The 24,248-nt window shown below is 38.8% G+C and overlaps 1 protein-coding gene across 1 annotated transcript; it reads left to right on the plus strand.

Annotated features, from left to right (window-relative positions):
* Positions 1-664: 664 nt before the first annotated feature.
* LOC149180780 (uncharacterized) lies at positions 665-10,902 on the plus strand. Its single transcript, XM_089413985.1, has 8 exons — positions 665-2,509; positions 3,032-4,270; positions 4,376-5,100; positions 7,923-8,147; positions 8,388-8,520; positions 8,707-8,785; positions 10,189-10,313; positions 10,666-10,902. Exons 1-8 carry the CDS (start codon positions 665-667, stop codon positions 10,900-10,902), a joined length of 4,608 nt encoding a protein of 1,535 aa, XP_089270111.1.
* Positions 10,903-24,248: the final 13,346 nt, after the last annotated feature.

Consider the following 24,248-nt stretch of genomic DNA (forward strand, 5'->3'; position numbering starts at 1 on the left):
CTGAAGTTGCAGACGCAGCATTGGGAGAACCCACCGATACCCACGACCTGGAGAACAAGGAAAAAAACCTGTTAGAGCCGGGAGAAGACGGAACAACAAAGTCTGGCATAGAACCGGAACCTACCTTCGAGATAAGGTTGAGCGAAGTGGTTTGTTGAAGCTTGGAGCTGGAGAGAACCTGTGACAGAACCCATTACCAGTTAAGATTGCATGCAAAGAAACCATTCGACAGGAACCAAGCAAAGAAACAGCAAACGAAACGCATTGAGGCGTAAGGAACCGACATTATACCGTTCCCATAGGAAATACCAATGCGCAGGCTAGCGAGAGGCCGGGAGGAACGAGAGACTTCAACGAACGAAGGGACTGTGAGCACAAAACCCTCCACAGAGCAGAGCGGGGTTTAACAAAACAACGATGAAATGACTAACGAAAACCAAAGTATAGTGTAACAAAAGGTAGGAGCGACAGCCGGACAGAACCCACAGGTGGAGTTTTCCAACCGGTGCAGCCGGTTACAAACCCTCCGAAAAATCTAGAGGCCTGTACATTGCATTTACGCCAACGTTCAGTCATATTTCTTGCTGCCCAGTTGACACGGCACGCCACGTTGGTGGGCTGGGCCATCAAAAGTGGTATCAGAGCAGGTTGACAGATAGGAGAAATGGAGGGTGGTAGAGGAGGACGAGGAAGAGGAAGAGCGATCCGAAGAATAGCAGAAGAGGGACTCCGCGAGGAGATTCGCGTTTTGAGAGATAGATTAGCAGTGGTAGAAGCTGGGGGAAGGAGAAACCCAGCGGATGATAGTGATGAGGATGTGGCAGCACCCGAAGAGGAGTTTGAAGGGGTGACACCGGAACTCCGGTTATTAAAGTCAGTTTTGCTGTCTAGTCATAAGCCAAAGCATGAGCTACCCACTTATGACGGAAGTCTGTCTGCAGATGTGTTATTAGATTGGTTAAGTGAAGTGAACAAATATTTTGAGTTTGAGGAAACCAGTGAGGACAAGCAGGTGAAGTTCGCCGCCACAAAGCTGAAAGGACATGCGTCCTTGTGGTGGGACAGCGTTCAGGCGGAAAGAAAGAGGCAACACAAACAGCCTATAAAGAAGTGGGCCCGAATGGAGGCAAAACTGAAGGAAAAATTTCTACCAAAAGACTATCAGATTATGTTGTATAGACAGGTGCAGAATTTAAAACAAAGAGGGATGACTGTTAAGGAATTTACAGAAGAATTTTATAAGTTGAACCTACGAGCAGGGTACGTGGAAGATACCCCAGAAAAGACAGCCCGGTTTGTAAATGGGTTGAGGGGGGAAATCCTGGATGAAATCGGTATCCTCTCGCCCGGAACTTTGGACGAAGCTTATCAGTTTGCACTGAAAGCGGAGGAGAAAATTAATAGAAAACAGAACGCCAGGAGAGGAGGCGGAACTGGCAGAGGGAAAGGTAAGGTTTTTGGTAGAGGTAGAAGTGCAGGTTCTAGTGAAGAAGGCAGCAGTTCCAAGTCTGCTGGCACAGCAGAAAAGGACAATAGCACTAGAGGAGGACGACCAGCTCAGCAAGGGCGAGGAAGTGGTCGGGGCAGGGGAACTGTCCAGTGCTATCGTTGCCACAAGTTAGGACACAAGTCGTATGACTTTCCTGAAGGTGAACCGGTAGGCGGAAGAGGAGCTTATATTGCTCAGCCGGAGGATGCTGAGGCAACACCTCAGGAAGTGGAGAATACACCAGAGACGGGTGAAGCTTTGGTGTTAAATAAAGTGCTGTTAAAACCAACAAAGGAAAATGCAGAACCTGACCAGCGAAAAGCTCTATTCCGGACTGTTTGCAAGTCACAAGGTAAGTGCTGCAAACTGATCATTGATAGTGGAAGTACCGACAATCTGGTGGCGGTAGAGATGGTGGAGAAACTGGGATTGAAAAAGTTGAAACATCCCACTCCATATAAGGTGTCATGGCTGCAGAAGGGACACCAACTATTAGTGGATGAACAGTGTGAGGTGGAGTTTCAGATAGGCAGGTATAAAGACAAAATTATCTGCGATGTTATGCCGATGGATGTCTGTCATATTTTGCTAGGACGACCCTGGCAGTTTGACAAAAGTGCAGTTCATGATGGAAAAACAAATTGTTACAAATTTGTCAAAGACGGAATCAAGCACACGCTAGTACCCATCAAGGAGGAAAGTACAGCTGAAACCAGTGGGGTAAAAGCATTGTTGATGGCAGGTAAAGAATTTATAAAGCAGATTGAGGACAGTGATGTGAATTTCGCTGTCATAAGAAGACCAACAGCAGTAATATTACATACACAGATTTCATATTTGCCCGAGGAAATCCAAAAGATGCTGCAGGAGTTTGGGGACATTGTGGTGGATGACCTTCCGGATGAACTTCCACCCAGGAGAGGTATTAGTCACTGCATTGACTTTATACCAGGGGCAAGTCTGCCAAATAAAGCAGCTTATCGGATGAGTCCTAAAGACCATGAAGAAATCAGGAAACAGGTCCAGGAGTTGTTGGACAAAGGATTGATTAGAGAGAGCATGAGCCCCTGTGCAGTACCAACTGTTTTGGCTCCAAAGAAAGGAGGAGAGTGGCGAATGTGCACAGACTCTAGAGCCATTAACAAAATTACGGTTAGGTACAGGTTTCCCTTACCGAGAATGGACGATATGATGGACTGTTTGAGTGGGGCGGCTTATTTCTCGAAAATTGACTTGAAAAGTGGATATCACCAGATCCGAATTCGGGAAGGAGATGAGTGGAAGACAGCTTTCAAGACGAATGAAGGCTTATATGAATGGCTGGTGATGCCATTTGGGTTGAGCAATGCTCCCAGTACGTTCATGCGCTTGATGAATGAGGTACTGAAGGAATTTATTGGGAAATTCGTAATAGTTTACTTGGATGATATTTTGATTTTTAGTAAAACGAAGGAAGAACATTTCAGACATGTTCGTAGTGTGTTGAGGAAACTGCAGCAGAACAAATTGCTGATCAATCTGAAAAAGTGTACTTTTTTTCAGCGGGAGTTAGTGTATTTGGGCTTTGTAATTGCAGAAAACGAATTAAAGATGGACCCAGAAAAGGTGGCAGCTATAGTTAGCTGGCCTTCTCCGGGAAGTTTGTTTGAAGTCCGCAGTTTCCACGGATTAGCAAATTTTTACAGGAAATTCATCAGGAATTTCAGTGAGATCTGCGCACCCATGCTGGATACGATTAAGAAGACAAATCAGCCATTTCACTGGACTGAAGCAGCGGAGAGAGGTTTTCAAATTTTGAAAAAGAAGATTACCGAAAGACCGATATTGAGGTTGCCCGATATCAACAAACCTTTTCAGGTTCGTTTTGATGCCAGTAATACGGCCATTGGGGCAGTACTAAGTCAGGAGGATAGACCAGTCGCATATTTCAGTGAAAAGCTGAACGAGAGTAGACAGAAATACTCAACCTATGACAAAGAATTCTATGCAATTATACAAGCGTTAAAGCATTGGAGGCATTATCTGTTGGGTAATGAATTTGTTTTGTTTACAGATAACTCTGCGTTACAGTACATTATGCAGCAACATAAACTGAACCATAAACATGCAGCATGGGTAGAGTATTTACAGAATTTCACGTTTGTACTAAAACATATTAGTGGGCAAGCAAACAAGGTAGCAGATGCTCTGAGTAGAAGGATTCTACTCTTACAGGAAGGTACGATGCAGGTTTTAGGCTTTGAACACCTGAAAGAGCTGTATCAAACAGATGCCGATTTTAAGGAAGCCTATGAGGCTTGTCAAAACCCTCTGTTAAGAAACAGCAGTCTGTGGTTGGATTATAATTTACAGGAGGGATTGTTGTTTAAGGGAGGACAGCTGTGTATTCCCAACTGCTCTATGCGCGAAAACATTATTCAGGAAAAACATAGTGGAGGTTTGGCTGGACACTTCGGTATAGACAAGACAGTAGCACAGGTACGACATTTTTATTTTTGGCCAAAATTACAGCGGGATGTACAAAGGTACGTGAGTAGGTGCAAGGTTTGCCAACTGGCAAAGGGACACAGTCAGAATACAGGTTTGTATTTACCATTACCCGTTCCGAACCGACCATGGGACTCCGTCAGTTTAGACTTTGTTCTGGGTTTGCCTAAGACACAGCGGGGTTTCGATTCAGTAATGGTTGTGGTAGATCGTTTTTCAAAGATGGCGCACTTTGTACCTTGCAAAAAGACCAGTGATGCTACTTATATAGCACATTTGTTTTTCACTGAGATTGTTCGATTACATGGGCTTCCAAGGTCCATCATTTCCGACAGGGATGTAAAATTCACCGGTCATTTTTGGCGAACCCTGTGGAAAAAGTTGAACACCCAATTACAGTTCAGCTCCGCTTATCACCCGCAGACGGATGGCCAAACTGAAGTAGTAAACAGGAGCTTAGGAAATTTGCTTCGGAGTTTAATAGGCGAGAATGCACGGACGTGGGACCGTGTACTAGCTCAGGCGGAATTCGCATATAACGATTCCCCTAATCGCAGCACCGGTTATAGTCCTTTCCAGATTATGTATGGCATGCATCCACGCGGAGTGCATGAGTTACGGGATTTGGGGAAGCTCGAAAAACGAAGTGCTGATGGGGAAGATTTCGCCCAAGCAATGAGCAATTTACATGAGCAAGTAAAGCTGAAATTACAGGACAGCAGTCAAAAATACAAGCAGCGGGCTGACTCAAAGCGCCGAGAAGTTCAGTTTAACGTTGGGGATGAAGTCCTTGCATATTTACGAAAGGAGCGATTTCCGAAACGGGAGTACAACAAATTGAAGTATAAAAAGATCGGTCCCTGCAAAATCATTCGCAAATTTTCTGCGAATGCTTACGAGCTGCAGTTACCACCAGGGATCGGTATTTCTCCCATTTTTAACGTGGCAGATCTGTTCCCTTATGTCGCTGATTCGAGAGACGATACAGCAGCAAAGCCACCGCGGGACACCAGTTGTGAGAAAAGTTCATGGATGAGGCAGATGCCAGTGGCACAACCCCTTGAGATCGAAAAGATCCTTGACACACAGGTAGCTAGGCGCACACGCAAGAAGGAATATCTGCGGTATTTGGTCAAGTGGAAGAACCGTCCAATAGAGGACAGTTCATGGCTTAACGCAACGCAGATACAGAAAGCAGGCTATTCTGTCGATGATCTCATGGAACGGAGCCATGACTTTTTGCCACCCCGGGAGCCTGATGCAGGAGCATCCAGCTCCGAGGAGACAGAAGGTGGTTGACTGTCTTATGGAGAGAATAAGAACAAGCAGAGAACACGTGCATAGCTGGACAGGTTATCAAACTTGTCATTTATTTTAATTTTCTTTATTATTTGTTTTATTTCCTAGAAGGTCATTTAGAGACCATGGTAATTGAAAACTGTGCTTTGTTTTAAATTTAGAAATTAGTTAGCAGTAAATTAGCATTTAGTACAAGAAACTGGTACACAGTTGGAATGATTCTGGTAAACAGTTCAACTGAAAGTGGGAGCAGTTACGCTACCCAGATGTAAAAACAGAGGGAGACGGATAATGAAAAAATTCCCCTCGAAGAGAAAGAAACAGAACTATTCCTCTGAATAAAAATAAATTGTTTTTAGAACCACTGCTAAAACAATTTGTCCATTTACTTTACGTTATGTGTGTTAACATACATTGAAACCAGAATACAAAGAGCAAACCATACAGTACGCGAACATATCTGGAGAAAGGAAGCTGTACAAATAGAGCACGCGCTGCTACAGGTGACTAATTCACACAGAAAGGAAGGCAGACAAACAACTTCGACAAGCATAACCAGGTAACGCAAAAACAATCATTTTGTACCTTTAACAAGACAAGTAATGACTGAAAGTAATGATACAGTAATGTATTAAATTCAATCTATATAAACAAGTGCATAGTTTGAAGTTGTCTGAGCATCATATGCTCGCCGGGGCGAGTCCCTTACAAAACACAACTGTTACAAATAAAGTGGAAGCCGCAAACGGCTAACAGAACCAACAGAAACCCATACGGTTCCATTTGTTACCTACAGAACGGCAAATATCTACAACCCAGCACTAAACGACAGAGTGGAGCAACGGTTGACATAACCCAGGAGACTGCAAAAATATTACAGAAAAGAACTCCCATTCCTAACAAATTTACAAGCGGAATGACGCCGGAAGGACCCTACCCGGTTTGAGGCTTGTGGGTTCGGGTTAGCTCCAGAAACGCAGGAGGATAAAACCCTCGGCGGCCAACCCCGTGCAGCAACCTGCAAGAACTAGTGCAGGCGTATATTAAAACAAAGAAAGACGAGCAAAAACGAATAAGGCAGAAGCAAACAAACAATCTTGAACCGTGGCTCTTACCTGAAGTTGCAGAGGCAGCATTGGGAGAACCCACCGATACCCACGACCTGGAGAACAAGGAACAAACCTGTTAGAGCCGGGAGAAGACGGAACAACAAAGTCTGGCATAGAACCGGAACCTACCTTCGAGATAAGGTTGAGCGAAGTGGTTTGTTGAAGCTTGGAGCTGGAGAGAACCTGTGACAGAACCCATTACCAGTTAAGATTGCATGCAAAGAAACCATTCGACAAGAACCAAGCAAAGAAACAGCAAACGAAACGCATTGAGGCGTAAGGAACTGACATTATACCGTTCCCATAGGAAATACCAACGCGCAGGCTAGCGAGAGGTCGGGAGGAACGAGAGACTTCAACGAACGAAGGGACTGTGAGCACAAAACCCTCCACAGAGCAGAGCGGGGTTTAACAAAACAACAACGAAATGACTAACGAAAACCAAAGTATAGTGTAACAAAAGGCGGGAGCGATAGCCGGACAGAACCCACAAGTGGAGTTTTCCAACCCGTGCAGCCGGTTACAAACCCTCCGAAAAATCTAGAGGCCTGTACATTGCATTTACGCCAATGTTCAGTCATATTTCTTGCTGCCCAGTTGACACGGCACGCCACGTTGGTGGGTTGGGCCATCATGGAATCACTGGTTTAGGGTTGAAGTGGTTGGACTTTGGAAGCTCTGGTTTGGTGTTCTTCTTTAATTCCATGAAATCCCACATTCATGCTTGGAATATGGTATGGGGTGATTGGATGAATGAAATATTTGGTTCATCCCAATCTATGATCAGGTGGTACATCAAAGTGCCTAACTTGGTTGCCATTTTCATATGTCAATAAGATGTATTTTCTATTGTGACCTATGAGCATATATATTGATTATAACGGTGATATTATGGCTAAGTTGCCATGGTTTATATGTGGGTTATTTATTGGTTGGTTATTTATTGGTTTATACATTGGTTATATCTTGATTATATGATTCTCCGATAGGCAAGTTGGGGTGGATACAGGTTCACTGGGTTTTGTTTTTTTATTTAAAAGATTGGCTGCGATTGAATTTCGAGCATATTTTGGGGTGGATATAGGTTCGCTGAGTTTTGTTTTTTTATTTACGTCGTAAGGCGTTCCCCTCTGAAATCAACTCCCCCAACTGCCTTGCTGTCATAATCCTGACGGTTAGATCATTTTTTAGACGATTGAATGTTTTTCCACCATTCGATGCTACTACTAAATCTTGATTTGCACTATTAACCATAATCCAATTTGAAATTCTTTCAACATAGTTCGGTGGCTCTGTTGTGTGCATCTAACCCTAACCCTGTTCATTATGATTCATTCTCTTGCATTATCGTGGAGGATGAATTTATGGATAACGCACAGATCATGGCTGATGAATTGCTTTGCTTCGGATTCCAGTTAACCACAAACCCTTCCTTATTGCGGATGGGCGGGTAGTCATTTATTTGGTTTTAAAAAATGTGGGTGGAAGTTAACAGGGAAGCAGCTGCAGTATGCGGTGGTGGATTTCTTGTGTTACAGGAAACGGGAAAAGGGAGTGTCAGTGTGTTCTCCGGGGCATGATTTGATAGATGAATGGGGACACCCTGTTCCAAACCCTCCACAGTGGCTCTCCACTTTTGATGGTCAAGGCTTCAAGCCCATTGCCGATTCTATCCATCAGATGGGGCTCAAGTTCGGTATCCACGTCGTGCACATCATCAGTACCAGGTCGTCAAAGCCAACACCCCCATTCTGGGACCTCTGGTTAGTTTCTCTCCCCTCGTTAGTTTCTCTCCCAAAACGAGCACACAGTAGATTGAACTTGCAAGAAAATTTGAGGTGAACCTTATACCTCTGCCTCTTCTGTTCATTTTTATTTTTTATAGAAGGAGGTATATATATCTTCAGTTCATATTTCTAGCCATTCTCAACACCTAATACATGCTTTTGTATATAGGGAATTAAATTGTCATCATGTTTGAACTCAACTATTTGCCTTCGAAGGCCGGCTAAAATGGTTGTTGGGCTGAGGGCCTCCACTGCAAATATTTTTATTGACAATGGCCCTTACAGAGAGTTTATTTTCAAGCACTTTCAAGTGGCTTCTGTGGATGAAGAAAGTGCAGCAGTAGTTCTGGTAAGTTGATCAGTCTATAAAAGAAATTCCCATCTGAAGCCCTGAGTAGGTTATGAATGATGTTTGTTTAAGGTTCTCTTCATGTATTTTGGTCGATTCAGTAGTATCTGCATGCTGAATTTTTAGATTGCCGTTTGGTGAAATGATAAATGTTGCATATACTGATATTTTTGTGGGTATTTGAAGTTTGATAGTCGTTTGTCCAAAATGAGATCCTCGCACATGAAACTAAATTTAAATAGTCAATTTGCAACAGGAGGGTCAGGTCTCCTTCTAACTGAAGCATTAAAACTTCATTTAATTTTGTATGTCCAGAATCCTAACCCAAAATCTCATATTCATAAATGTTGTTTGATTTCTCAAGTTTGCAGATAGTTGATTACATTTTTTTGCATACATCTTGGTTTAGGTGGTCAATTAACGAGAGCATTAAAAATTCATTTAATTTTGTATGTCCAAAATCCTAACCCAAAATCTCATATTCATAAATGTTGTTTGATTTCACAAGTTTGCAGATAGTTGATTACATTTTCTTGCATTCCTCTCAAAGTGATTTCTGATCATCACTATGATTTTTAAAAACTTTCAAACGTTCCTAGTCTTTCACCTGAGTTTGCAAATAGTTGATTACATTTTCTTGCATTCCTCTCAAAGTGATTTATGATCATCACTATGATTTTTAAAAACTTTCAAACATTCTTTCTGGTCTTTCACCTGACATTGGTCATGTAATTCATCTTCTTAGTATGTTGTGTAAATGAATTTACTTTAAGCCATTCATAATTTGAAAGATTTGGGCTTTATGATTTCTCGTCATTTTCATGATTGTTATCAGTTTTTGTTTTCAGTTACATTTTCCAATGTTCCATATTGCATTTTACACTGGTAAAATAAATGCTCCATTGTCACCAAGTAATTGTTACATTTTTCCTTTGTTCTTAAAGTGAAGCCATAAACATGGATAGACGAATGCAACACCCTGTAAATTTGAATTTTTTTTTTCAGTAAGAAAAAAACGCTGGTTATTATTAAGTATAAATAAAAAACCAGTAGCATATGTGCCAGAGCACCCAGGTGTAAATTCGAAGTTGCATACATCATGCAAGCAATATGGTTTCTAACCTTAGGTTTCTGATCATGTTATGATTGTTGTGATATCTTCTGCACTTGTGTGTATTCTGAGTAGGCAGAGTCCCCAGCTTGGGGATGTGGACTATTTTTTATCGTGCGTGAGGGCCTTTGAACTTGAAATGTACGCCTTATATTTTCAATAATAGAGAGGTTTAAGACATTTTCTCTTTACTTTCAGAATTATACAATATTAAACCTGTGAAACTACAGTCAAAATGAACATTAACGAATATATAAAAAATTTAAACATAAAATAATTATAAAATTTTCAAAATCACATTATTAATCATGATTACTGAATTCAAAATTACAATGAAAACATGTCGTCTTTTGCATCCATGTATCCAATAGATCATATTCCTTTTTGGCCTAAAATTTTCAGTGGGGTTGTTCTATGAATCCGTGGAGATGTTCTTTTTTATAGGAGGTATATATATCTTCAGTTCATATTTCTAGCCATTCTCAACACCTAATACATGCTTTTGTATATAGGGAATTAATGTCATCATGTTTGAACTCAACTATTTACCTTTGAAGGCTGGCTAAAATGGTTGTTGGGCTCCACTGCAAATAGTTTTATTGACAATGGCCCTTACAGAGAGTTCATTTTCAAGCATTTTCAAGTGGCTTCTGTGGATGAAGAAAGTGCAGCAGTAGCTCTGGTAAGTTGATCAAAGTTGTTGCCATCTCCCGGTCCTCGTTGTTGCTCTGCCTACCTGGTATCTTGCTGCTGCTCTCTCCCAGATGCCTCGTCTGCGCCAAAGAATGGGGTGCCGAAGAGGCCAGCCCCGGCGCGCGCCTTCCAGTTCGTCCTCTGACTCGCCTTCCCTCTCCAGTGAGTTGTTTACAGGCCGCTACCCCAACACCTGAAGTGGGAGAGGGCGGCTCCATTCCTCTCGCCTCCACACTGGGCCTCCTTCCACGTCTGGCTCTGCAATCTTCTCCTTTAACAGCTCTCTGAATCGCCCTAGAATAACTGCTCATATCTCGGTGGTTTTCCATGAGGTTGATCAGACAGAGGCCTCTGAAACTCATCCGGGAGGCTCGGGGGCAATCTCTGTTCCTTCTTCTTCCCGCCAGCTTGGAAATGAAAATGCGCCTCGGCAGGATTTGAATGTTCAGGTTAGCAGCGCTCAAGATGTGGTGATGGCGCCGGTTGACCCTGGTCCCTCTGATCAGCATGCGGCTCAAGCCAGGGATTTGCAAGATTATGGTTGGTGCCGTATCGAGGAAGAGCCTCCAGATGACTAGTTCGCTCACCCCGGCCTCGTCTTCATGCAGTGCGATCCTTACCACTGGGCAAGTTTGTAATGCAAACAGTTTTGTGGTTTTCTGGTGTTTTTTGGCATTTTTGTTAATTCTGCATTATCAAGAGAGTCTCATCCCGGTCCCCTGCGTGGGTCCTGAAAACCGACTCAACAATGAGCTCACTGCCTACAGTCAGTCTTCTCATCTGCTTTTCTTGACAGTTCTGTCTCTCTTCAGAGCAGAGTTTTGACTTCGGTCACGTTGTAATTGTACCTCTTTACTTTGTTAATAGATTAATCTTATTTAGAAAAAAATAAAAAATAAAAAATAAAAATAAAAAAAATAAAAACAAAAATAAAAATAAAAATAAAAAAAATTGATCAATCTATAAAAGAAATTCCCATCTGAAGCCCTGAGTAGGTTATGAATGATGTTTGTTTAAGGTTCTCTTCATGTATTCTGGTCGATTCGGTAGTATCTGCATGCTGAATTTTGAGATTGGAGTTTGGTGAATTAATAAATGTTGCATATACTGATATTTTTGTGGGTATTTGCAGTTTGATAGTCGTTTGTCCAAACTGAGATCCTCACACACGAAACTAATTTTAAACAGTGAATTTGCAACAAGAGGGTCGGGTCTCCTTCTAACTGTTTGGATATCAATAGGTTATTAGAATATGTTGCACATGCAACAAGATGATGGATCTTAGTGAAAAGAAGTCGCCTTCACTAAGTGGGCCCGCAGGCTATTTTTGGCGCAAAGTCTATTTTTAGACTATGCCTATTTTTAGACATATGGATCATGGTCTATGAGTTGCAGGATGCTATTTATGGATGATTGGTCATATTGGTGAAAATAGATGGACCTCTATTTTTAGACATATGGGCGGAGTCTATTTTTAGACTTCAAGTGTAAAAATAGAACAATCAAATATTATTAGCTCTTAATAATATTTGGACTATAAACATTATATTATCCTCTTGCAGCACTTCAGTTCGAGCTACAGATGTGGCACACGCAACTGCCAGAAGGAAATACGCTTTTCTTATGGGTTAGTTGAGCTATTGCATGATGGACTTCAGTTAGAACTCAAGTGATTGAGTTTGGTGGAGTTGATTGAGGAGTTGATGGAGTTGTGTTCAATTTGACTTAGTTGAACTAGTTGTATTTAGTCTAACTGCCAAATACACTAGTGATGAGTGATGTGAATTAATTATTAATTAATTCACTAATTATTAACTCATAAATCAACTAAAGAATACATCAGTTAACTCAGTGCATGGACAGTGCAGTGGAGACAAGTGTTAGAAGTGGGTGAAAGGGTGAGACTACTATCAGTTGTGACTATAGTTGTGCATGAGATTTGCACAATCATTGATTGAGATTGCCAATGAAGATTGCGCAGTACAAGCCAAGGGAATTCGAACTTGGATCTGATCTATTCTCAACTTGGATTGCGCAGTAGATGCAGGCAAACAGTGGAGATTTGAGACCGTGACTTGTTCAAATCTGAGCTAGTTTGTGTGTAGCATGAGGAGATAGTATGGAGTACTTGTGAGGAGTATTGTACTATGTATTGTTACATGTTCTCTATCATTATAATATACAGACAGTTGGGGGTTTTCAGCTGTATGCTTTCCCCATTACATACTGTGTTGATATGTGCGATTGATGTTTCAAGGTGCACATGCGATTGTTTTTTTAATTCCGCAAATTGATTATCAACATAGAGGAGGTTATGTATTATGCATGCATGATATGACGGCTGGGGCGGATGGCTTTCGCTCCCCCCAGCCGAGTTCGAACCCTACGGAGGTCCCCCTTCGGCGATATGTGACGGCTCTGTCGTATTCTGCTTGGCTTCGGCCTTATTGTATTCTGGCTTCGGCCGTATTCTGACTGGCTTCGGCCATATTGTAATCATGAGGGCTTCGGCCATATATGGATTTTCTCTCTGAAAAAAAAAAAAAAAAAAAAATTGTATTATGCATGCATTCTACAAATAGTGTATAATCAGGATAATCTCTGTGAATAAGTGTTATATTATTCAAAATTTCTACAGGATAAACTTGTAATAATGGAAAGAGAGATAAGGTTTTGGAATTTACTTAATTGTTTTACTTTTAGAATTATACAGTATTAAACCTGTGAAATTACAGTCAAAATGAACATTAACGAATATATAAAAAATTTAAACATAAAATAATTATAAAATTTTCAAAATCACGTTGATAATCATGATTACTGAATTCAAAATTACAACGAAAACAGGTCGTCTTTTGTATCCATGTATTCAATAGATCATATTCCTTTTTGGCCTAAAACTTTCAGTGGGGCTGTTTTATGAATCCGTGGAGGTGTTCCATGAACAATTTTATGATGAGGAATTTGCACCAAGAAAGTGCAATGCATGAGTGTAAGGGGAGAAGATAAAAGCTTGACCATAAGTACATGGAGACAAAGTGCACTTGAAATTAACAATCGTTGCAGATATATTTGTAGCATAAGCATAATATTACAAAGAATACGAAAGAGGATAATAACAGCTATAGGTGATTGTGACCTGATGAGTTAGTTCATGTGGTTAAAGTGCTATGAATTGCAAGTGTGAGGTTGCAGAGCCAAGTCTCTAGGCTCGCTACCTTTGTGAATGTCATGGGTGTCATTCGATGTCTCTGTTGGATTAGTTTGCCAAAATTGCAACTGGCTGGTTAACCTTGGTTACCATCCTCAGAATGAGGGGAAGTGGCCAGTGGTGGGTGTGCATTTCATCAAAATATAGATAATGTCGTTTGTAGTTTGTTCAGTGCCCATTTAAAGAGGTTGGTGGGTGTGCATTTCATCAAAATATAGATAAAGTGGTTTGTAGTTGGTTCAATGCCCATTTAAAGAGGTTGGAACTTGAAATCTAATTCTTTTGGTTCAGATTAGACGTAATCAAGCATAAAAGTTGTAGTAGTAGTAATTTTTACATAATGGTTGATTGGCTGCAACACTGATATATATGTTGTTAAATATTTCCAAATATAATCTAAAAAGTTATCTGCGTTGTTGGTATTGTCATTGTTGTTGTTGTTTATTGCAGGAGTCCATGGTTACTGCTTCACATAAGGAGTCTATTTATAAAATCCTCATGTCCAAAATGCTAGCGGAATCTGAATTAGAAAGTGGATCATCAATGGAATACAAATGGAAGTTTAAGGCAGTTTTGTTTTTCAATAATTTTAGTGCCTACACATTTTGGCATCTGATGCAGAGTGCTTAAGTTTGTACTAGAAAATAGAGAATTGCATATACTGATATTTTTGTGGGTATTTGCAGTTTGATAGTCGTTTGTCCAAACTGAGATCCTCACACACGAAACTAATTTTAAACAATGAATTTGCAACAGGAGGGTCAGGTCTCCTTCTAACTGTTTGGATATCAGTAGGTTATTAGAATAAACTTGTAATAATGGAAAGAGAGATAAGGTTTTGGAATTTACTTAATTGTTTTACTTTCATAATTATACAGTATTAAACCTGTGAAACTACAATCAAAAGGAGGTATATATATCTTCAGTTCATATTTCTAGCCATTCTCAACACCTAATACATGCTTTTGTATATAGGGAATTAAATTGTCATCATGGTCTATGCCTAGACCAATTTCAGTCCTTTCCAAGTAAACAAGAGATAAAGACAGTTTAGAATTGCACTTTTTTTGAACTAAAGTTTGAGCATACAGTATTAATTTGTCTAGCAACTTTTGCAGAACGCTCTCCAGTTCTTCTACTTGGGACTTGTCATCATGGTATCGGGATGGTTTGGTATGTTCCAATCCAATTCACAACTTTTGTTTGTCATGGTTTGGTGTGTGATTATTGGTTTCAATATTTTGCAAGTAAAAACATAATATTTGACAAGGGGTTTTCATACCCGTACTTAGTTAAAGTTCACTTCAATTTTTTATTTATATTTTTGGTTTTATAATTTAAAACAAATACATCAACTGAACACATGGCCTATACCTTCTAGAGTAGTCCATATTTTGTATCATTTTCCTTCCAGCGAACAATCTACAGTGTTGAATAGCTGAAAATACGTTGTTTGTATGGATTTATGCAGAGGTCTCATGTTGGATGCAAACAGGGGAGCGACAATCAGCTCAGTGTTGAATAGCTGAAAATACGTTGTTTGTATGGATTTATGCAGAGGTCTCATGTTGGATGCAAACAGGGGAGCGACAATCAGCTCGCATGAGAATGCAATATTTAAAATCTGTTTTGAGCCAAGATGTTACTTTTTTTGACACGAAGACCAGCACTAGAGAAATTATCAGTTCTATCTCTACAGATATAGTAGTTATACAAGATGCAATTAGTGACAAGGTATATATCCTAAATTTGCAGATGAGAATGAGTTTGTATTCTCTTAAAATTATGGCTGTGCATTTTATTTTGTTTTGCATATTGACATTGTGATATAAGAAAAAACTAAAAGTCAAAAAGCTCAAATTGTTTTTTGGTCAAAGGTGTAAGAGTTGTGTACATATGCTCACCAGCATCTTTTTTTTTCCCTTTTCCTTGTTTCCTGTGACTTTGGTAAGTCAACCTGAGGAACTAGTAAATTACAAACCAAGGGTTTTTTAGCTTTTAAAAGCAATAAAGAAAGTTGCCAAAATCGAAATTAGTCATTAGGGCTGGAAATATATACAACATTCTCACTAAGGGTTGCACTTGCGGATGTTTTCTTGGGCATCAGGTACATGACAAAAGTTGACTTGTGCCAAAACTAATTCAATTTGTCTTTCGCTATATTGCATCTAATTTTAGTGTCGTGGGGACAGGGAGATGACAGGACAGATTTCAGGGAAGGCTAGAAGGTACCCCATATTTCTAGAGGACATGCAACTAGGATGGCATAGTTTTACTTGAAAACATATAAAAATAAAAAAACATAGATTCTAGAACCTAGGACGATGATACAACTCAATAAAAATAGCAATTTTCAAATAATAAGTCTAAAAGACTTTGTTTATGTTGATATTGAGGTAATATGTAACAAATTTGGTCCATGCAAGCTTAAGTAGCTCCAACTTAGAATGAGTGTGGAAAATGTATTAATTGGCTTCATCAGTGGTGATGAATTTTAATTTTTTCCCTCTTTTGTACAAGGTATTCATTCATCATTTGCTAGGATTCAACTTAATAATATTATGCATCAAAGGCTCACTATATGCACCAAAACCTAGAACAAAAACGTGAGGATTTACCTACTCAATGATTGCTTCTGTTGCCTTGCAATTAGGTGCATTTGGTGATTGCTCCTGTTGTATGACAATTAGGTGCATCATCAATAATTAATTGAATGACATTACACAACCCAATTTTTGTAATGGTTTTCGGTAAGAGCTACGGAATATTAGCAACAGTGTCACCAAATGTTGAATCATGTGCTGCAAGGAAGACCACGTTATGAATGGACACAATAAGAACATTTATGATTTATCAATGACATGATTTCAACATTTGTCCATTGAGCAGATACAATGGATAATCCATATTCTCTTCAAGCATTTGTACATTGTCTTAGAGCTCTCTAGATTTTGGATTTTTCCTTGCTAAGTAACTTGGTTTTGGCTTTCTCATACCTGGGGCTCATGTAACCTTAAGGGGCATTGTTGATGGCAATAACAATCTCATTTCAATAGGGGGAGTGAAGAACATTGAAATTTGAATGGTATACCACATGAATAGAGAAACCTCACTGCTTTCACATTCGTCTCACCTCTAGCACCATTATTAAGGAAATCTACTATTGTCCCATGCCCTCTAAGCATGGTTGTGGAACAACTTGCACTAGGATATTCGCTGAACAATCTAGATCTGGCACTGGATTGAACCTTTTGTTTCTTATTACCATGCTTTCTTTGTACTTCTTATTACCGTGCTTTCTTTGTGCTTCTTCATCTTCCCAAATGTATTTTGCTCTAACTTGCTTTGGTACTGATTCCGAGGGTTTTAAATCCAACCATATCCCATGGAGATGCCTCCTCCCATGGTATATAAAGCAGTGCAAGATTTTCCCTCATTACATCCATGATTGCATATAAATTTAGTGGTCCAACCTTCTTTGCCAGCTTTACATTTTGTGACAAAACATAAAGCATACGCCACATGAGGAATACTTTTTTCATGTCTTTGATGGATAACCTGCAATAGAATGAGGGAGAACGGAGGGGAAAGAGTATGAGAAGGAACAAATCTACAAACAAACAACACAAAGGAAAAATACAACAGAGAATGGGCTTAGGTCTTTCCAGGCTTCCTCGTCAATCCTTCGGTGAGCTGCAGTCCAGGTATGGGAATCAGTTTTTTGTATCAGAAGAGGGCTATTACTTCATTTTAACTTTTTAAAATGCAGTTGCAAGCTTATGAAGGGAAGATAGGGTCTATAAGTGTTTTTGATACTCCAATTTCTGCATTCTAAATTGTTCTTTCCATGCGAATTCCTTTCAATTTATTTGAGGTAGAAGTCATTGTCACATTGATGCCTCAAATTTGGATATGATAATGACACTTCATTGGAAATCTCACGAGAATGTTCACAAACAACCTTAACTAGCTTTTCGCAAAGAAAATATATATTATGCCACACTTAAAATTAATCAGAAAAAAAATAGTATTCCAGTGTCAAGAAAGCAGGATATTGTAAAATTGTTCATTTTTAGTAGCCTTCTCCTTCTCAATAAATTGTTTCCTTATATAACATGCTTGTAACCTTCTTGTATGGTTGAGACTTTTGTTATGTTGAAGGTTTCAATTGTTCTGTGCCTAGACCAATTTCAGTCCTTTACAAGTAAACAAGAGAAAAAGACAGTTTAGAATTGCACTTTTTCTAAACTAAAGTTTGAGCATACAGTATTAATTTGTCTAGCAACTTTTGCAGCACGCTCTCCAGTTCTTCTACTTGGGACTTGTCATCATGGTATCGGGATGGTTTGGTATGTTCCAATCCAATTCACAACTTTTGTTTGTCATGGTTTGGTGTGTGATTATTGGTTTGAATATTTTGCAAGTAAAAAGAGAATATTAGACAAGGGGTTTTCATACCCGTACTTAGTTAAAGTTCACTTCAATTTTTTATTTATATTTTTGGTTTTATAATTTAAAATAAATACATCAACTGAACACATGGCCTATACCTTCTAGAGTAGTTGATATTTTGTATCATTTTCCTTCCAGCAAACAATCTACAGTGTTGAATAGCTGAAAATAAGTTGTTTGTATGGATTTATGCAGAGGTCTCATGTTGGATGCAAACAGGGGAGCGACAATCAGCTCGCATGAGAATGCAATATTTAAAATCTGTTTTGAGCCAAGATGTTACTTTTTTTGACACGAAGACCAGCACTGGAGAAATTATCAGTTCTATCTCTACAGATATAGTAGTTATACAAGATGCAATTAGTGACAAGGTATATATCCTAAATTTGCAGATGAGAATGAGTTTGTATTCTCTTAAAATTATGGTTGTGCATTTTATTTTGTTTTGCATATTGACATTGTGATATAAGAAAAAACTAAAAGTCAAAAAGCTCAAATTGTTTTTTGGTCAAAGGTGTAAGAGTTGTGTACATATGCTCACCAGAATCTCTTTTTTTTTCCCTTTTCCTTGTTTCCTGTGACTTTGGTAAGTCAACCTAAGGAACTAGTAAATTTACAAACCAAGGGTTTTTTAGTTTTTAAAAGCAATAAAGAAAGTTGCCAAAATCGAAATTAGTCATTAGGGCTGGAAATATATACAACATTCTCACTAAGGGTTGCACTTGCAGATGTTTTCTTGGGCATCAGGTACATGACAAAAGTTGAGTTGTGCCAAAACTAATTCAATTTGTCTTTCGCTATATTGCATCTAATTTTAGTGTCGTGGGGACAGGGAGATGACAGGACAGATTTTGGGGAACACTGGAAGGTACCCCATATTTCTAGAGGATATGCAACTGGGATGGCATAGTTTTACTTGAAAACATATAAAAATAAAAAAACATAGATTCTAGAACCTAGGATGATGATACAACTCAATAAAAATAGCAATTTTCAAATAACAAGTCTAAAAGACTTTGTTTATGTCGATATTGAGGTAATATGTAACAAATTTGGTCCATGCAAGCTTAAGTAGCTCCAACTTAGAATGAGTGTGGAAAATGTATTAATTGGCTTCATCAATGGTGATGAATTTTAATTTTTTCCCTCTTTTGTACAAGGTATTCATTCATCATTTGCTAGGATTCAACTTAATAATATTATGCATCAAAGGCTCACTGTATGCACCAAAACCTAGAACAAAAACGTGAGGATTTACCTACTCAATGATTGCTTCTGCTGCCTTGCAATTAGGTGCATCTGGTGATTGCTCCTGCTGTATGACAATTAGGTGCATCATCAATAATTAATTGAATGACATTACACAACCCAATTTTTGTAATGGTTTTCGGTAAGAGCTACGGAATATTAGCAACAGTCTCACCAAATGTTGAATCATGCGCTGCAAGGAAGACCACGTTATGAATGGACACAATAAAAACATTTATGATTTATCGATGACATGATTTCAACATTTTTCCATTGAGCAGATACAATGGATAATCCTTATTCTCTTCAAGCATTTGTACATTTTCTTAGAGCTCTCTGGACTTTGGATTTTTCCTTGCTAAGTAACTTGGTTTTGGCTTTCTCATACCTGGGGCTCATGTAACCTTAAGGGGCATTGTTGATGGCAATAACAATCTCATTTCAATAGGGGGAGTGAAGAACATTGAAATTTGAGTGGTATACCACATGAATAGAGAAACTTCACTGCTTTCACATTCGTCTCACCTCTACCACCATTATTAAGGAAATCTACTATTGTCCCATGCCCTCTAAGCATGGTTGTGGAACAACTTGCACTAGGATATTCGCTGAACAATCTAGATCTGGCACTGGATTGAACCCTTTGTTTCTTATTACCATGCTTTCTTTGTACTTCTTATTACCGTGCTTTCTTTGTGCTTCTTCATCTTCCCAAATGTGCTCTAACTTGCTTTGGTACTAATTCCGAGGGTTTTAAATCCAACCATATCCCATGGAGATGCCTCCTCCAATGGTATATAAAGCAATGCAATATTTTCCCTCATTACATCCATGATTGCATATAAATTTAGTGGTCCAACCTTCTTTGCCAGCTTTACATTTTGTGACAAAACATAAAGCATACGCCACATGACGAATACTTTTTTCATGTCTTTGATGGAGGGCCTGTAATAGAATGAGGGAGAACGGAGGGGAAAGAGTATGAGAAGGAACAAATCTACAAACAAACAACACAAAGGAAAAATACAACAGAGAATGGGCTTAGGTCTTTCCAGGCTTCCTCGTCAATCCTTCGGTGAGCTACAGTCCAGGTATGGGAATCAATTTTTTGTATTGGAAGAGGGCTATTACTTCATTTTAACTTTTTAAAATGCAGTTGCAGGCTTATGAAGGGAAGATAAGGTCTATAAGTGTTTTTGATACTCCAATTTCTGCATTCTAAATTGTTCTTTCCATGCGAATTCCTTTCATTTTATTTGAGGTAGAAGTCATTGTCACATTGATGCCTCAAATGTGGATATGATAACGACACTTCATTGGAAATCTCACGAGAATGTTCACAAACAACCTTAACTAGCTTTTGGCAAAGGAAATATATATTATGCCACACTTAGAATTAATCAGAAAAAAAAATAGTATTCCAGTGTCAAGAAAGCAGGATATTGTAAAATTGTTCATTTTTAGTAGCCTCTCCTTCTCAATAAATAATTTTTTATTTAATAGTGAACATAAGTGTTTTTGATACTCCAATTTCTGCATTCTAAATTGTTCTTTCCATGCGAATTCCTTTCAGTTTATTTGAGGTAGAAGTCATTGTCACATTGATGCCTCAAATGTGGATATGATAACGACACTTCATTGGAAATCTCACGAGAATGTTCACAAACAACCTTAACTAGCTTTTGGCAAAGGAAATATATATTATGCCACACTTAGAATTAATCAGAAAAAAAATAGTATTCCAGTGTCAAGAAAGCAGGATATTGTAAAATTGTTCATTTTTAGTAGCCTCTCCTTCTCAATAAATAATTTTTTATTTAATAGTGAACATAATGTTTCCTTATATAACATGCTTGTAACCTTCTTGTATGGTTGAGACTTTTATTATGTTGAAGGTTTCAGTTGTTCTATGCCGAGACCAATTTCAGTCCTTTCCAAGTAAACAAGAGAAAAAGGCAATTTAGAATTGCACTTTTTCTGAACTGAAGTTTGAGCATACAGTATTAATTTGTCTAGCAACTTTTGAAGCACGCTCTCCAGTTCTTCTACTTGGGACTTGTCATCATGGTATCGGGATGGTTTGGTATGTTCCAATCCAATTCACAACTTTTGTTTGTCATGGATTGGTGTGTGATTATTGATTTGAATATTTTGCAAGTAAAAACAGAATATTAGACAAGGGGTTTTCATGCCCGTACTTAGTTAAAGTTCACTTCAATTTTTTATTTATATTTTTGGTTTTATAATTTAAAATAAATACATCAACTGAACACATGGCCTATAATTTCTAGAGTAGTTCATATTTTGTATCATTTTCCTTCCAGCAAACAATCTACAGTGTTGAATAGCTAAAAATAAGTTGTTTGTATGGATTTATGCAGAGGTCTCATGTTGGATGCAAACAAGGGAGCGACAATCAGCTCACATGAGAATGCAATATTTAAAATCTGTTTTGAGCCAAGATGTTACCTTTTTTGACACGAAAACCAGCACTGGAGAAATTATCAGTTCTATCTCTACAGATATAGTAGTTATACAAGATGCAATTAGTGACAACGTATATATCTTAAATTTGCACATGATAATGAGTTTGTATTCTCTTAAAATTATGGCTATGCATTTTATTTTGTTTTGCATATTGACATTGTGATATAAGAAAAAACTAAAAGTCAAAAAGCTCAAATTGTTTTTTGGTCAAAGGTGTAAGAGTTGTGTACATATGCTCACCAACATCTTTTTTTTTCCCTTTTCCTTGTTTCTTGTGACTTTGGTAAGTCAACCTGAGGAACTAGTAAATTACAAACCAAGGGTTTTTTAGCTTTTAAAAGCAATAAAGAAAGTTGCCAAAATCGAAATTAGTCATTAGGGCTGGAAATATATACAACATTCTCCCTAAGGGTTGAACTTGCGGATGTTTTCTTGGGCATCAGGTACATGACAAAAGTTGACTTGTGCCAAAACTAATTCAATTTGTCTTTCATTATATTGCATCTAATTTTAGTGTCGTGGGGACAGGGAGATGACAGGACAGATTTCCAGGAAGGCTAGAAGGTACCCCATATTTCTAGAGGACATGCAACTAGGATGGCATAGTTTTACTTGAAAACATATAAAAATAAAAATAAAAACATAGATTCTAGAACCTAGGACGATGATACAACTCAATAAAAATAGCAATTTTCAAATAATAAGTCTAAAAGACTTTGTTTATGTTGATATTAAGGTAATATGTAACAAATTTGGTCCATGTAAGCTTAAGTAGCTCCAACTTAGAATGTGTGTGGAAAATGTATTAATTGGCTTCATCAGTGATGATTAATTTTAATTTCTTCCCTCTTTTGTACAAGGTATTCATACATCATTTGCTAGGATTCAACTTAATAATATCATGCATCAAAGGTTGACTGTATGCACCAAAACCTAGAACAAAAACGTGAGGATTTACCTACTCAATGATTGCTTCTGTTGCCTTGCAATTAGGTGCATCTGGTGATTGCTCCTGATGTATGACAATTAGGTGCAAATACAATGGATAATCCATATTCTCTTCAAGCATTTGTACATTGTCTTAGAGCTCTCTGGATTTTGGATTTTTCCTTGCTAAGTAACTTGGTTTTGGCTTTCTCACACCTGGGGCTCATGTAACCTTGAGGGGCAGTGTTGATGGCAATAACAATCTCATTTCAATAGGGGGAGTGAAGAACATTGAAATTTGAATGGTATACCACATGAATAGAGAAGCTTCACTGCTTTCACATTCATCTCACCCCTAGCACCATTATTGTGGACATTATCGTCTCGTCTAATTTTCATGGGTTTGGATGTGCCAGAGGATGTGTGCTGGTATCGTCGCGCTAGTTCAAGTATTCGTGGGACAAGAGAACAATGGATTCCATTACCATCGCGGTGAAAACTCTCGGGTCTGCATTTATTGTTTTTCCCTCAATTCCTTGTTATTGTCATTTTGTGTTCCTCAAAGGAACGTGTTTGGTTCTCATGCAAACTATTTTTCTGTGGCTGTTTAGGGTATCCACAATGGAATGGAATTCACCAAACTATACCAACGGAACCAAGAGCAACTTCTCTTCAAGTGTGCTATGTATCTATAGGTATGGATTATCAACCCTTGTCTCAGAAAAATAACTCCCCTATTTACTTTTTTTCATTTATGCTACCTATAGCCATGGTGTAAGCCTCGATTGGTTGTGGCTCTGTGACCTCAACCAGTTCACTTGGTTTATCAGTGGGTATTTCAGGGCACCATTGATGGTCGCTACAATGCTAATGCTTTCCCTCGTACATTTAATTAGGAGTGTTATGCATATCTCGGTGCCTGCTACGACCAAGTGTCATAGTTTCTTAGTCTACGTATCCTCATTCTGGTGTGTGCCTGGCCTTACAGGTGGAATCAGGTGGCTCAAATTTCTGGTGCATTCAGTCTTTCGTGATTAAACCCATCTCCAGTGTCTCATGGCAACTCAAGCTCAAGCCTTAGCAAGCAACCATCAAGAGCATTTTGAGTCTTTCTCCACTCCCAATTAAAATGCCACTCAGTGTCTATTGCGTTATCTCTTTTAAGTCATTCTCTTTCCTCTCCATTTTCAGTTACAAGCCCACCTTCAATTGCATAAAACACTCATACTCTGTCAGTCAATGTACACCCAATTCAATAACCCACAACTTCAACCCCTTTCAGATCACCTTCAAAAACCTGGGTATTTCTCAGTTGATATATGCACAGCACAAAAACAACATTCTCAAGGATGTGGGTAAGCAAACTTTGTCAATGGCATCCGTGCCCTTGTTCACCTTTCTGATTCAACAAGTGCAGTTGACACCATCTTTAGCAATTACCCAAATCCTGAACTCAGACTTTCAATCCAACATGGCCTCAAAAGAGCCAGAAGCAATAAAAGTCCCAGACCTTCAGCTACCCAACAACTTCACCAATGTTATTGACATAGCCAGGGTCTTATCTCCAACCCAAGCAGTGAAGATTTCACAAGAGTTGCA

Source organism: Pinus tabuliformis, chromosome 3_2 (genome assembly GCF_031772625.1).
Source record: "Pinus tabuliformis cultivar Carrire ecotype Pingquan chromosome 3_2, CPIR1, whole genome shotgun sequence".
Taxonomy (NCBI): domain Eukaryota; kingdom Viridiplantae; phylum Streptophyta; class Pinopsida; order Pinales; family Pinaceae; genus Pinus; species Pinus tabuliformis.

Bases quoted from the DNA above. Each gene is read 5' to 3' on its own strand.
- LOC149180780 (XM_089413985.1), top strand. From the start codon at position 665: ATGGAGGGTGGTAGAGGAGGACGAGGAAGAGGAAGAGCGATCCGAAGA. The intron at 2,510-3,031 runs GTCCAGGAGTTG...ACTTTTTTTCAG, and splicing joins ATGAAGAAATCAGGAAACAG to CGGGAGTTAGTGTATTTGGG. The intron at 4,271-4,375 runs GTTCGATTACAT...ACCCAATTACAG, and splicing joins ATTTGTTTTTCACTGAGATT to TTCAGCTCCGCTTATCACCC.